The sequence below is a fragment of the Opisthorchis viverrini genome, assembly GCF_000715545.1.
Source record: "Opisthorchis viverrini unplaced genomic scaffold opera_v5_219, whole genome shotgun sequence".
Classification (NCBI taxonomy): domain Eukaryota; kingdom Metazoa; phylum Platyhelminthes; class Trematoda; order Opisthorchiida; family Opisthorchiidae; genus Opisthorchis; species Opisthorchis viverrini.
Window position 1 is genome coordinate 68,175 of NW_008751875.1, and position 13,074 is coordinate 81,248.

General features: G+C 47.2%; 1 protein-coding gene across 1 annotated transcript in view; it reads left to right on the forward strand.

Annotated features, from left to right (window-relative positions):
- Positions 1 to 13,074, forward strand: part of T265_08431 (hypothetical protein) — a gene marked incomplete at both ends in the record, with an annotated part of 22,036 nt that overhangs the window by 6,272 nt on the left and 2,690 nt on the right. Inside the window, 3 exons of the mRNA XM_009174232.1 lie at positions 4,613 to 4,926; positions 6,436 to 6,563; positions 12,036 to 12,248. Coding sequence (XP_009172496.1) covers positions 4,613 to 4,926; positions 6,436 to 6,563; positions 12,036 to 12,248 — 655 coding nt within the window. The remainder of the gene's footprint in view (positions 1 to 4,612; positions 4,927 to 6,435; positions 6,564 to 12,035; positions 12,249 to 13,074) is intronic.

A 13,074-nucleotide genomic window follows, 5' to 3' on the forward strand; every position in this document is an offset into this window, starting at 1 on the left:
AAAGTATGTGAAGGAGAAAGAAGGGAGGCGTCAGCAGTAGCCTGTTTTCGCTTACCCGCCCTGCTGTATGCAGCAAGTAAGGTGACCCGGCTGATGGCACCACGCGACGGCCGATTTGGCATGAGTTTATTTGTGTATGTGCTATTCATGGTTGTACGTGGGCTGGGATACTGCCAGGGCGCTCACGCCTAGACAGGAGGACGATTAGGGTCCTCAACCAAAGCCTTTGGCTCAAAAGCCTAACCGCAAGGCAGCGGTGTTTGGTGGGTAATGCAAATGCATTACCATTTCTACGGAACAAGTCGGCACATGTTCCAACCCCCAACCTGGAGGGCCAGGAAACTGTGTTAGTCAGACCTCTAACCATTGACCAACCTGGTGTGAGAGACTCTGTGAGTGTCGCGGGACACTCTCCAGTATAGCTCAATGAATCGCTGAGGTGCGCAAACTGTCACACCACGGTAAGGTCTAGTCTCTTCGTGACGTCCTCAGTGCGCAGCGGCCAGGTTTCTGATCCGTATAATAATATGGAGCGCACCACATCGTTGTAAACTCGATCCTTGATGGATAAGCTGATGTCACGTCTACGCCACAGGTGACGCAGGTTCACGAATGCTGTTCTAGCCTTCCCAATCCGGATTGAAATGTCATCTTTCGCGAGACCATCAGGACTGATACAACTGCCTAGGTAAACACATTTGTCTACTGACTCAGTCGGTTCCACAAGCGTGAGACTATGGTTTGAGGCTACCCAGTCTTGTGGTAGCGCTTTACACTTTGCCACTGTGAATCGCATGCTAAATCGTGAGGCAGGATTATTTAAGTTATTCAGTATTGTTTTCATTACCACCGCATTAGATCCCAGAAGAACTATGTTGACTGCCTACTCGATATCTGTGAGCAGACGCCCCGGGAGCACTTTGACCCCACAGGCATTGGAGGCTGATAATGAGTCTTCCATTATCGTATCGATGACGAATTTGAAGAGGAAAGGTGAAAGAGGACAGTCTTGCATGACACCACTTGATGCGGTGAACTCAAGCTCGAGTTTCCCGTATGCCTTCACACTTCTGCGGGAGTTGGCGTCCAGCACGTTAAGGGGGCCAAGAACTTACGAGGTACACCTCTGCTCCGTAGACGGTCCACAGAGTCTAAACCGATTTTCAGATCAAGGAACACAACTGTTGTTAGATGCTGAAAGATGCGAGCTAGCTTATGGGTTAGAGCATGAATTCACTGGTCGGAAGATCTGTAGTTCGAACCCGACCTCTGCATCTCGGCTTCCCCTGTCTAGGCTTGCGCAACTTGGCAGCATCTAGCCCTCGTGCTTCCTTCGGTTGGCGTGGCAGTTGGACACCTGAAGGTTGCTACAGCTGAACGATTTTTTTTTATTGCTGGAAGCAATGTTGCTGTTCCAGAATCTGTCGGAGGGTGAAAATGTGATCGATGCACCCACCTACAAGACGGACCCCAGGTTGGTTTCCGCAGCTCTGTCTCTCCCTGTGTTCAGTTAACCGTCCAAGAATAAGACCGAAGAGGACCTTCAATGCCACAGTTACCAGACTGATGCCATGGTTGTTGTCACACAGCACCCGCGTACCCCTTTCGGAAGATAGGAAAAACTGTCGACATACGCCATTCTGGAGGCACATTCTCTTCGTTCCATATAGCACGAATAAGGTTTGTCAGATGTTTCGCCAGGGTTCCTCCGCCTTCGTTGAAGAGGACTGGATGCAGACCATCCGCGACTGGTGGCGTTTCAGTACCGATGTTTGATACTCTAATTCTTCTTCCAACGAGCAATTAAGATTTACATTTCATTGGCCCGTATGCACTTTCGAAGTGTTCTGTCCATCTTTTCAGTCGACATTTTTGCGAGTGAATTAATGTGCCAATTTTTTTCACCCATCGTTTAACTGACCGCTGCTTTCCTAGGGCCAGCCAACCGTATCAGTTGGTATAGGGCATGGCTGTTTCTTGTAGAAGAAGCCTTCTTAATCTTCCGAGCTTTTGACTACCACCGGAGCTCTCGGTCTTTCTTTAGGCTTCTCACTATTTAGCGTTCGAGAGATTTGCGTGCGCCATCCTACTCGTCTATTGGTATGGATTTCATGGTTTTAGTCATGGATATCAATAGCGACGACATCCAGTGGTCTTGTGGTCGAATCGAAGAAGTCGGACAGACATAGCTTCTTTAACATTTCGCCACCCTTCGTCAATATGCTCATTACCAGTACAGTACCGTGGAGAGTTGTTAGGAAAGCTCAGATTGTGCTCTGGTAGTTTATCGAAGAGGGTGGCTTGGCATGCTACTTGCTGACTTGCGAGGGCCTGAGGAAAAACAGACCGTCAGGCGTGCACGTACCATGGCGTGATCGGAATCAAGTTGTGTGCTCCAGAAGGAATGGCAGTCTTGAACTGTAGCTCTCCATCGGTGGTTAATGAACACTTGATCCAACTGGGCCCATGGTTGATTTGCACTTGGCCGCCAGGTTACTGGATGCGAACGCGTGTGCTGAAATTTTGTACTTGCCAGAAACAGTTGATGATCAGCACACAGTTGGAGGAGTCCCTCTCCGTTGTCTGTGCGGCGAGCATCGACCGCTCAAATGTGATTCCAAGGAGCTCAGACGACCGGCCTTTGCACTCATATCACCTGCAAGTATCACAATATCAGTGCTTCTTGCATGGCGAACTAGCCCGGATAACTCTCGATATAAAGTATCTTTTTTCAGCGTCAGAACTGTGGTCCGTTTGGGAGTCTGCCAACACTACAAACAGGCACCGCTTTTTGTGGCGAGAGGCATCGAGCTTGATTGAGCTAGATAGTCGAACAGCGCGAACACGACTGTTAACTGAGATCCAATCCAGAAATGTGCGTTACATTCTGGGGCTGAGTGCAACTCCTACACCATATATTCCACGGGTCATTGCTTCTGGATCCCCGGGCACACGCAGAGTGTAGAATATGAAAGGCCTGGATTCGTCCTCGGCGTTCTGAGATACATAACCACGCTTGGGTCTTGTATGCATGTTTCGGAGACACAGCGTACATCAATTTTAAGGGAGTATAGGGTTTCAGCGAGCATTGGCTGTTTGCCAGTTTGACAGAGCACGGAGGTTGAAAGCTCCTATATAGATAGGATTTCATGGATTTAGGTGTTACTTTGTTTGTTGTTAATAGGCAGTGAGGAGCATAATACCCTCGGTCAGGTAATTGACAGTCAAGTCACCGAGTGACGTTTGTTTGTGTGGTGGGAAGAGGTTGGATAGGGACATCGGTGGACACAAAACTGCGCGGCAAATGATACTTCCCGGCTGCCCAGGCCGAGGAAGGGGGTTATGTTGAGGTACCCCACCTTGATCCTCTTGCTCAAAATTCTGAACGGCGACGCAGCGGTTGTTAGGGTTTTCTTGGGGGACCGTTCCGGGGGGTAGTGACAAGAGGTTGGATAGGGACATCGGTGGACACAAAACTGCGCGGCAAATGATACTTCCCGGCTGCCCAGGCCGAGGAAGGGGGTTATGTTGAGGTACCCCACCTTGATCCTCTTGCTCAAAATTCTGAACGAACGGCGACCGGTTGTTAGGGTTTTCTTGGGGGACCGTTCCGGGGGGTAGTGACTCAATTCTGATCCACTCGGCTGCAAGGGGCCAGTCTGTCCCGATGAAGCAGGTAGGGGAGGTATGGAGAGACTACTCAAGTTCATGTTAACTGGTACATCGGGACCCATTTGTTCGTTTATCCTTCTCTATTTTTTCCATATTACAGTGGTAGTCTAACTCTCAAGTTCGTCACCGAAACCAGATTTGTTTCTCTCGTCAACTCAGCCCAGGCAATCACGCACACATTCTCGCTCACACCGGATATCGTGCGTGGTGTGTATGGGGTGATCCGTCATCCAAATGAGGTCAGGTCAGCACATGATGAACTGATCTGCTCTCATTGAAATCTGCTAGGAGCTTTCGGGTATCATGTTTTATTATTCTGGCACCTGTCTTAAATTCATTATAGTCAGCTCGTCAACTTGTATGAATAGAAATGGTCATTGCGTTTGACTTCAATATCGCTTCTTTCAAGTGACTGACTGCACCTCAGCACTGGAACGCCCCGCGCTGTAATCACTGCTTCGGTAAGACGCCCTCGAAAGTGCGTCTCTGTTTAGGTGAGAGGCTTGGTTTTTGTGCACATGAAGACCTATTATCGTTCATCGTGTGTATGCAATAGGCCGGGGTGAAAAATCAGCGCAGCCTTTTGACTACCTCAAAATGATTCTTGGAAAAGCTTGCTTTCGTGAGGGTTTGCTTGTGTTGATTCAGGGCCATCCGTTCTGTGTTCCTACCAGCGGCAAATCATTCAGTGTAGAGTAATGAGAATTCCTCGAGGTAGTAATTTAGCTCTCCAGTGGAAATATGGAGTCTGAAGCCAAGAAAAAGAGGTCAGTTGCATAGGAGAGGCTCATATGACTGACGACCGTATGCCACGTGTTATCGTGTTCTTGTGCCAAGCATGCGAAGGATTCATGCGGACGTTACTCGTCAAATTCTATATGCATACCTTTTCCTGCATACCCGACTCGCTAGAAGGATACATCCACTTGTTTCATATAAGGTTCCACTTATACGTGAGTTCCAACGGTCCCAAGCAGAATTCGAAGCTGCGCGTACTTCGGATGTTGGTGATGTTCAATCGGCCGTTCTTCCTTGGCATCCGGACGTCTCTGGGCTGACCGATGAAGCGATGATCGAAAAACTCAAAATGCGCATTCTCGCTCTGAGCAAGCAACCAAACACCTTTCTTCTCGCACCACCAGCAGAGGCTCAGATTGCTGATTCGTTTTCGGCAGATAACGTACAACTGGCTAAGGCTCTACTACGAGAGGATCCTAATTTGGAAAGCATGCGCTACAATTTAGTGCCGAAACGGTATGTTTAGTTTTTTTTGCCCTACTTTTTCCATATCGTATAAATGACACTTGGCCCCTAATGTAGATTTCTTCATAAAAGGACTTTTATCCAAAGCTCATTTAGGTCGCTCGTCTTGTCGTACAATGTTAAAACGGACCTCCTCAAATTGGAGACCAATTCTTGTGATCTTCTGCACCTGCCTTGGGGACATTCAGAGCTCGGTTGAAATGTGAGCTTACTGGCCTGAAGGTTTGTAGGTCGAACCCAACCCTAGCGTCTCCATTGCTTCTGTCTAGGCTTGGGCGACCTGACAGAATATCAGCCCTCGTACTTCCTTCGGGCAGCGTGTCAGTCGGTCGCCGAAAGGGTATTCCAATTGAACGAGACCATGTTTTAAGAAGGCGTCTGACAACTTCTTATCGAGGTACGTACGAAGATGTTAGGTCTTCGCAACCAGGAGGACAGAAAATAGTGCGGAATTTATTCTGCTGACCAAAGTAAACCTCCTGCTAATAGACCATTCCAAATCCGACTAAAAGATCACGATATCGAGTTGTCTATGCACAGCCGCCAACAACCCAAGGATCGAATGTTCAGCTTGTGGCCTTCTTGGTAGTTAGAATGTTTCGCGAAGGTCGCGATTGTTACTGGTTAGACCTCAATGTCCCTAGTATAATTTCTGTTTCAATTTCAAGGATTATAGTGATCCAAAACGTTTGTTTGTCTCGCGGCTATGATCAAATTCAGTGGTTCTCGTGAAGAAACAAGGGGCGATATGCCAGTTTATCATTTGCGATATCGGACAAAACAAAACAATGCCCTATTTATCGGAAAAGAAAGCGCTAGGCAACCTCAAAGTAAGGTAATCGTTATTCCACTAGTGGCCGACGCAGCCACTTATCGCCCTATGCAGCAGAACCAAGTGCAATATTCTGAAGATATGTACGGCTGCGTCATTTTAACTGGCCAGATTCACACTTTTTATGAAAGGCGTCTCAGGCTTTTGGGTAGAGGTGTGGCCAGTTCCCGAGAAACGTATCCGAGAGGTGTCCATATTGAGACTTATCAGGTGGATGTATGATGTACATGTGTCCTGTTCCTCTACACACACCTGCTTAGACTTAACGAGGGTGAAAACACTTGCGTGAGTTTTGGGGGCACACCGTACATTTGCTTTATACTTGCATACAGTTCCAACCCATGGTTGGTTAGACGGCGCCTTCTGGTTATTCAAATGACTGTCGGATTCGGTCAACGGGTGGACAAACCAAGAATCGAACCCAAATGCGTCTTAGGTTTTCTCCAAACAGCACTTGGGTTTCTCATTATGTTTGTCCTGCATGGCGTCGTTAGACTGTACATTTTGTTCGATCCCGTCGGCATATCACAAACTCGTGTGAGTAACCTAACATGTGAGTTCAGGTTAATGCATGTTTTTTCGTCCTCTTACGGCATTGAACTGTGGTACCCCTTCTCATCGCTTGCAAGAAAAAACAAAGTTATTCACAATTTTTTCTCCCCACACAGAATCCGAGAGGATTTGTTTTGGCGAAACTACTTCTATCGTGTCTCGGTCGTTCGGCAGTCATTCCAGCTTTCGGCAATGTCAGGTTCTGCTGTTGATGACGCTCCCGATTTTGTTTGCATTGAAGAGAGTACGTTATCATGATTCCACCCCAACTTTTTCATGAGGTAATGTCCAATTATCTTAAACGGATGGATCTGACCGCCTCAACTTGCAGCTTTCAGTTCGCCGGATGTTGGAACTCATCTTTTTGCATCTGGTTTGATGATTAAACGTTTCGTCTGAAATCGAAGAGATATCAGCTTGGGTTCATACAGTTTTCAAAAACTATCTGGCATCTGTTAATGTGGTTGGTCCCATGTTGGTCCATTTCGGTCTGTGTTGCGTTGCGGTCTGCTAGACAATCACATAAATATATCAGGCAATATTTGAAAACGATGTAAGCCTAAGCAGCTAAGGAGGAAGTATTCACGGTTTATTCAAGCTGCTAAGTTAGACGAACCGATCAGCAAACCCTAGTTCCTCAATTTTCAGAGGAACACAGGGGGACGGGAAATCGTGAAGTAGAACTTCACACTTGGCGTTCCAAACGCATGCCACAGCATTGGATCACCTACAAAGTACTTTGCGTGGACAAATAGTCGTCAAAGAACATAGCTATGTTGTCCGCATAATCCGATTCCATTACTCTCTCTCTCTCTCTCCGGACGTGATTTCCGTACCTTGATCCAAGTTCCCTCGGAGTATGCACTTCGTTATGACGGCGACGACAAAACTGAAAGGAAAAGTGGACAGCCCTGACTAACTTCATTGGTTGTCAGGATATTACAATTCGTCTTCTGTTGTACACCTTAACCCGACCGGAGGTATGGCAATAAAAGATGCGAAGAACGGTTCCGAGTTTTAATGGCACCCCCCCCCTGGCCAAAAATATTCAGGAGAGCTAATCTGTCGAAGGATGTTTTAAAGGTGATGAAAACCGCTATTTTTAGTCAGCCGTATAAGAGGCGCTGCTCAAGCACTTGGCTTAATATAAGGGTGTGACCAATGCAGCCTCTTTCAGGTCGAAATCCTGTTGCTCTCGAATTTGCACCTCACGTGCCGGAGATCGCCGCCGTAATTTAAAGGAAGCCGGTAGCCGTGTTTTGACAAGCGTGAGATTTATACCCCTACGATTGCAGCGGTGTGTTTCGTGTACCCTTTTCGAGAACGGTAAGACTAACGATTGGTCCGAACTCTCTACCACACGTTCTTGTTCCCAAATACGTACGAACAACCGGGTCGAAGCGGAGCATAAATGTTCTCCATCTGTGAACAGCACTAGGTAAACTCATCTGGTCCAGTATCCTGATGGCACCTCAATGCCGAAATGTATATCCGTACTTCATCCACTGAGCGGATAAAAGCTCCCGTACCCCGACTCACACAGAGCGGGTCGAATGAAAAGTAGTTACAGGCACAGATGACCCACTGATCTGTTGTTGTTGCTAAGACTATACCACACCTGGATCTAGACGCTGGTCTTTATTGTATATTAGACTTCCAATGTCGATTTTGATTAAGTCACCTACGGAAGGTCTTTGAGATCCTGTTTTGTGGATTGGTTGGAACATCTTCCATGCATTCCCAGCTGCTCTAGCCTATTTCCTTTCTTGAGATCTCTGGTTCTACCACACCTCACTGTTCACACACGGGCTACATTTGAGCTGTCGTCTAATCGATCATCTAGTCGCATTGTGCTTCATGCTAGAAGGGTTAGAGTGCCTCTCATGAATAAGTAATTGTGAGCTTTTAAGATCCAATGGCATCCGTGTACGAGCTCGGTAACACCGTTTGGCCGTGACTCTATCATCCCAGTTGAGGTCGTCCAAGGAGGCCGCTTGTAATGCATAGCTTAGTAGTCTCTGGTACTACTTTCCAACTTGTGGCTCACAAATGTGCTGAAGAATAGGAGACTCGACTTTTGAGTTCGCTGGGAAGTTTTAATGAAAATCTGCACCGAACGAGAGCTTGATCTGGTTCGACTTGCGCAGGCCAGAACGATCGGCGGTCATGGGTTGAACCGCGACATCATCAATTCGACCCCAAGACTGACCGGTAAGATGGCACAACAACGCCCACTACATCTAAACCCAGTACTGCTGAGAAACAGCTAGGGATCAGCAACGAAAAGCCGTTCAGCATTACTATTGCCTTTTGCTTCCAAACATACCGCAAAGGTCGCTTCTGATAACCTGGAGTGTCCCATCTGTGTGTTGAAACCTCCCGCTGTTAGGACTATATCCGAGCTCATTGTGATGGAGAAGAGGGTGCTCAGTTCTCGGTAGAATGTGTCTTTCAGTGGAACGTCAGTGCATAAATAAACAAATTATGTTCAGTAGTTCGACCAGTGTTAGTTTTTTTCGAAGTAGAAAGTCGGACAGCACAGAGGCACCTGTTTACAGTCGGTCTATGAAGCTTCGGCTCGAGAACTTGAGACTATATCTACGCCGGCGCGATTGCAGTAGACGTCAGTCGATAAAGTTTCTAGAGTACGCGCAGGAGCAGCTTGTTGGTCACTCTGCCTAAGAGCCCTCACGTTAAAGACTGCAATAAAAAGAGGAGAGTGGGCCTGAATAGCGGGCATGGAGCTGTAGATGTGAGCGGCGACGTGGTGTGTCAATTCCACAGGTGCCCGACTGAACTGTCTATAGCGAGGATCTACGTAGGAATGAGTGTGGCGTGGAATAGGACGGTGGTTAAGAAATAATAACGAAGGAAGATAAGAGACATCAGCAGTCCAGTTTTTACTCATTCGTCCTGTTGTATCCAGCGAGTAAGACGACCCAGCTGATGTCACCACAGTGCTACTTTTATCCGTAAACCTCATAGTTGTATGTGAGTTGAGATACTGCCAAACCTATACCGGAAGACGATTAGGTTACTCAACCAAAGTTTGTTGTTCAAAAGCCTGACCGCGAAGTAGTGGTGCTTGGCTTGGCACCGATCAAGTAGCCAATACTCAGGTCACACCCAAAACCAACAACTCACCTGGTATGATGCTATGAGTGTCGCACGGATAACCCCTCAGTGGAGCTCAGTGGCTCTGTCATGGAGGCCCACGGATAACCCCTTAGTGGAGCTCAGTGGCTCTGTCATGGAGGCACACAAACGGTCGCTCCACGGTAAGTTCAAGTGTCATCGTGACAAAAACGGAGGTACACAAACAGTCGCTCCGCGGTAAGTTCAAATGTCATCGTGACAAAAAGTTCCCACAACCGGTTCGGGATTCGTCTTCTGAGCAAGCCGTCGTAATTTTATTCCAAAGTCGATCGAAAATGCTATAACTCATTTGAGTTAGTGGAGTTTAACTTACGAACTTTGGTGCAGATAAGACGATAGGTTGCATTAAGAAAATCTGGAACCATTGAGTACATACACTTAGCGAGATGGCTCAGTGGCTAGAGCGCGAATTTAGTGACTGGAAGGTCCGTGGGTCGAACCCGACCTCTGCCTCTCGACTTACCCTGTCTAGACTTTGACCACTTGGCAGCCCTAGTGCTTCCTTCGGGTGGCATGACAGTTAGGCGCCGAAAGGGCGCTTCAGCTGAACGTAGCACCATATTGTGCTATCTGTCAACGGTCTCCGAACTATGCGCAGACATCTAGTGGTTGGCCGGCAAGTCTGCCTTGGCTAGTCCTTTCCTGGTACATGCTTTGCATGCTATTGCAGACGACTGTAGGGTTAACGGTTTGCTTACGCCGTTGTTTGGTGAGTTCTCCTATCGATCGGCTACTTGTCACCTACATGTAACCACTAGCATGTGGTCTAATTTATTCACCCGTTGTCGTTGTACATTGTGAATGCTTATATAGATTTTGTCATTTCAGTCATTCCGTTGGTTTTCTCCACTGCGTGTCTTGCAGTGCTGACAATACCGACTATCTCCGAAAATTGTTGTCTACTTGAAAAGCTCGGGTCGATTGTGTTCCGCGTAATTCTTGCCTCTGCGTTCATGTGTGTCGTCTGTCTTGGATTGCTCCAGTTTCGTGCGGCCCTACTCCCTCAGAATGTTTTCATTTCACCTGTCATCACACAAAACTTGATCGATGCCAAACCGATAACAGTTCGCTTCAGTACCTGTCTGTGGGCCGTTGCAATTTTCGGTGTGCATTCTCATCGAGCTGCATGATGCTTAATGAACTGTCGTACAGTGTATGACGAGGCAGTATGATATCGTTTGCGTCACCTATCAAGTCGACGCATTTCCAAGCAGGAAGTAACAAACACACCACTGGTCTTCACCTATCATTGCTCTCCTCATCTGTGAACGAAACTTAAGTAGTTCGAACTACCGTAGACCCCTGCACTGTTTGAAGCAGCGTAACAAACTCACCACTGGTCTTCACCTATCATTGCTCTCCTCATCTGTGAACGAAACTTAAGTAGTTCGAACTACCGTAGACCCCTGCACTGTTTGAAGCAGCTTCTGTTGTTGTGCCCCGACCTGAAGTTGCTACCTTGACGTGGTGGTGCTGCTAACACTAATGACAATAGGCGAATTGCACCCAGTTATACGTTAAGTTGGTGTCAATGTGATACTTAATGGGATCTTTCGTCCATGATATTCTTCAACTGGGTGCCATGCACAACGACAGCCTCATGTTTCAGTTGTCACGATATTTGAGATATCACAGTATATCTTGAAATGAGACTGATGAAAACTTTGACAACCCTCTACCATCTCCGCCGTTCTTGAGGCTCATCAGCTAGGCGCAGTCTTCGAGTTCCCATCAACCGTATAAATCTGGTTGAATACCAGTTGTACACAAATGACTGATTTGACAACCTGTTGTATGACTCCTGACCCGCTCCAGTGCCTGGTGCCGCAAAAAGACTCACAGAAGGGAACACAACAGCTATGTTCCGAACAAGCGAGTGCGAGAGTGTGAGTGCGAAAATATAACAGCCTCAAGCTACTTATTGGAGGGACACTGTCCGAAATTGGTCGAATTTCGACGCACGCGGTCTGGCTTTGGTAGGAGGCTGTGACGCGCTGCATATTGAGGAGGCGTTGTCTGACCTTGATCAACGCTAACTCGCTCTGTCTGGGTTTGATACAAGGCTGTGAAGTGCTGCATATTGAGGGGGCGTTGTCTGTCTGGTCAACATCTAGGGGAGCCGAGAGCCTCAGTANAGATTTCGAGATTCAGTGGTTTCTTTCAGGAATCTGACCTTTCTGACACGAAATGTATCCACTCGCAAACTAGAGACTAAACTTCGATGTCTCGAGTATCGCACCGGCTGATGCGCCCATGCGTAGTATACTCAGTTGAAGAATATCATAAACGAGAGATTCAGCTGGGATTCAATCTCCCCTTAAATCCACATCAATAGGTAAATAATTGTATTTGGCGAATTTCATACAATTTGGGTTCACCTAGAACATAAGGTTGACGGAAACTCGGGGACTGCGCCTACCTGATGAGTCCCAAGAAGGGCGAAACCGGTCATGGGCTGTCAAAGAATTTCCCATAACCTTATGAGTGGTTTCTTTCAAGACTTCAAATTTAGTACATAGCTTTTTGTTCCCTTGGGTCTACGCCCGTTTTCACTTTTCAGGTTCAGTCTGGAATGAACCGGAATTAGGAAACCAGGAATCCACCGACAGTGCTCCGAACTTTTCAACTGAATCCAACAAATCAACGCCAGAGAAAGGTAAAAAGGAAGCTTCAGGAATGACACGCCAAAAATGCCCCAAGAAACGGAAGTCTAAAGCCTCGCCAGCGACAGAACCGAACGTGAAAGTGCCTCCAACTTCGGTGACTTCAACAGGTATGTAAAGTAGTTGCAAGTAGTTGTAAAGTAGTTGGAAATAACTTTGATTGAGCGGGTTCAACGTTAGATTGTATGGAGGGGGGCTTAATTCATAGATCTGTGCCCAAACCGAATCGCTGTGCCCCACCCCCAACGGTAGACAAGGTTGGTCGTCAAGTAGGTTCCTGTTTGATGGAAGGGACAATGCATTTCAGACACGTTGATCAAGGTTCAGTGTAGTTTGAAGGAACATATGGTTGGCGTTGCGATTTTGTAGTACGTTCGTCTACGTTATGTGGTGTTTTCTGACCTCAAACTTTTGGTTGACGAGTGGTTGCTAGCGTATCTGTCCAACCAGAGAATAAGATAGCCTTTGCAGCTACCTTGCATAAAAGGTCCTTTAGCCTGAGTGAAAATCGACTCTGATTGCAACTTCTCGAACGCTGCTCGCGCCTTGATTATCGGCGCACAAACTTCACTACTTATCGTACAATTACGGTTTGTGCAGCTGCCAAGATACGTGAACCAATCAACGAATTCAAACTACCATTCGGAAGTTTCAGAAAAGTACAAAGGAAAAGGAAAACTTTAGAGGTGAAAAACGCGTGTCAAAACATGATATCACCTCTGAGATTCTGGTTAAATTACTTTGCATAGACCAACCAAATAACGTCAGCATATCGTTCATCTGTAGAACCCTTTCGGTGCCTAGCTGCCATGCCACCCGAAGGAAGCACGAGAGCTGGGATACTGCCAGGGTGCTCAAGCCTAGACAGAGGAAGTCGAGAGGCAGAGGTCGGGTTTAAATCACGAACCTTCCGGTCAGTAATTTCGCATCCTAACA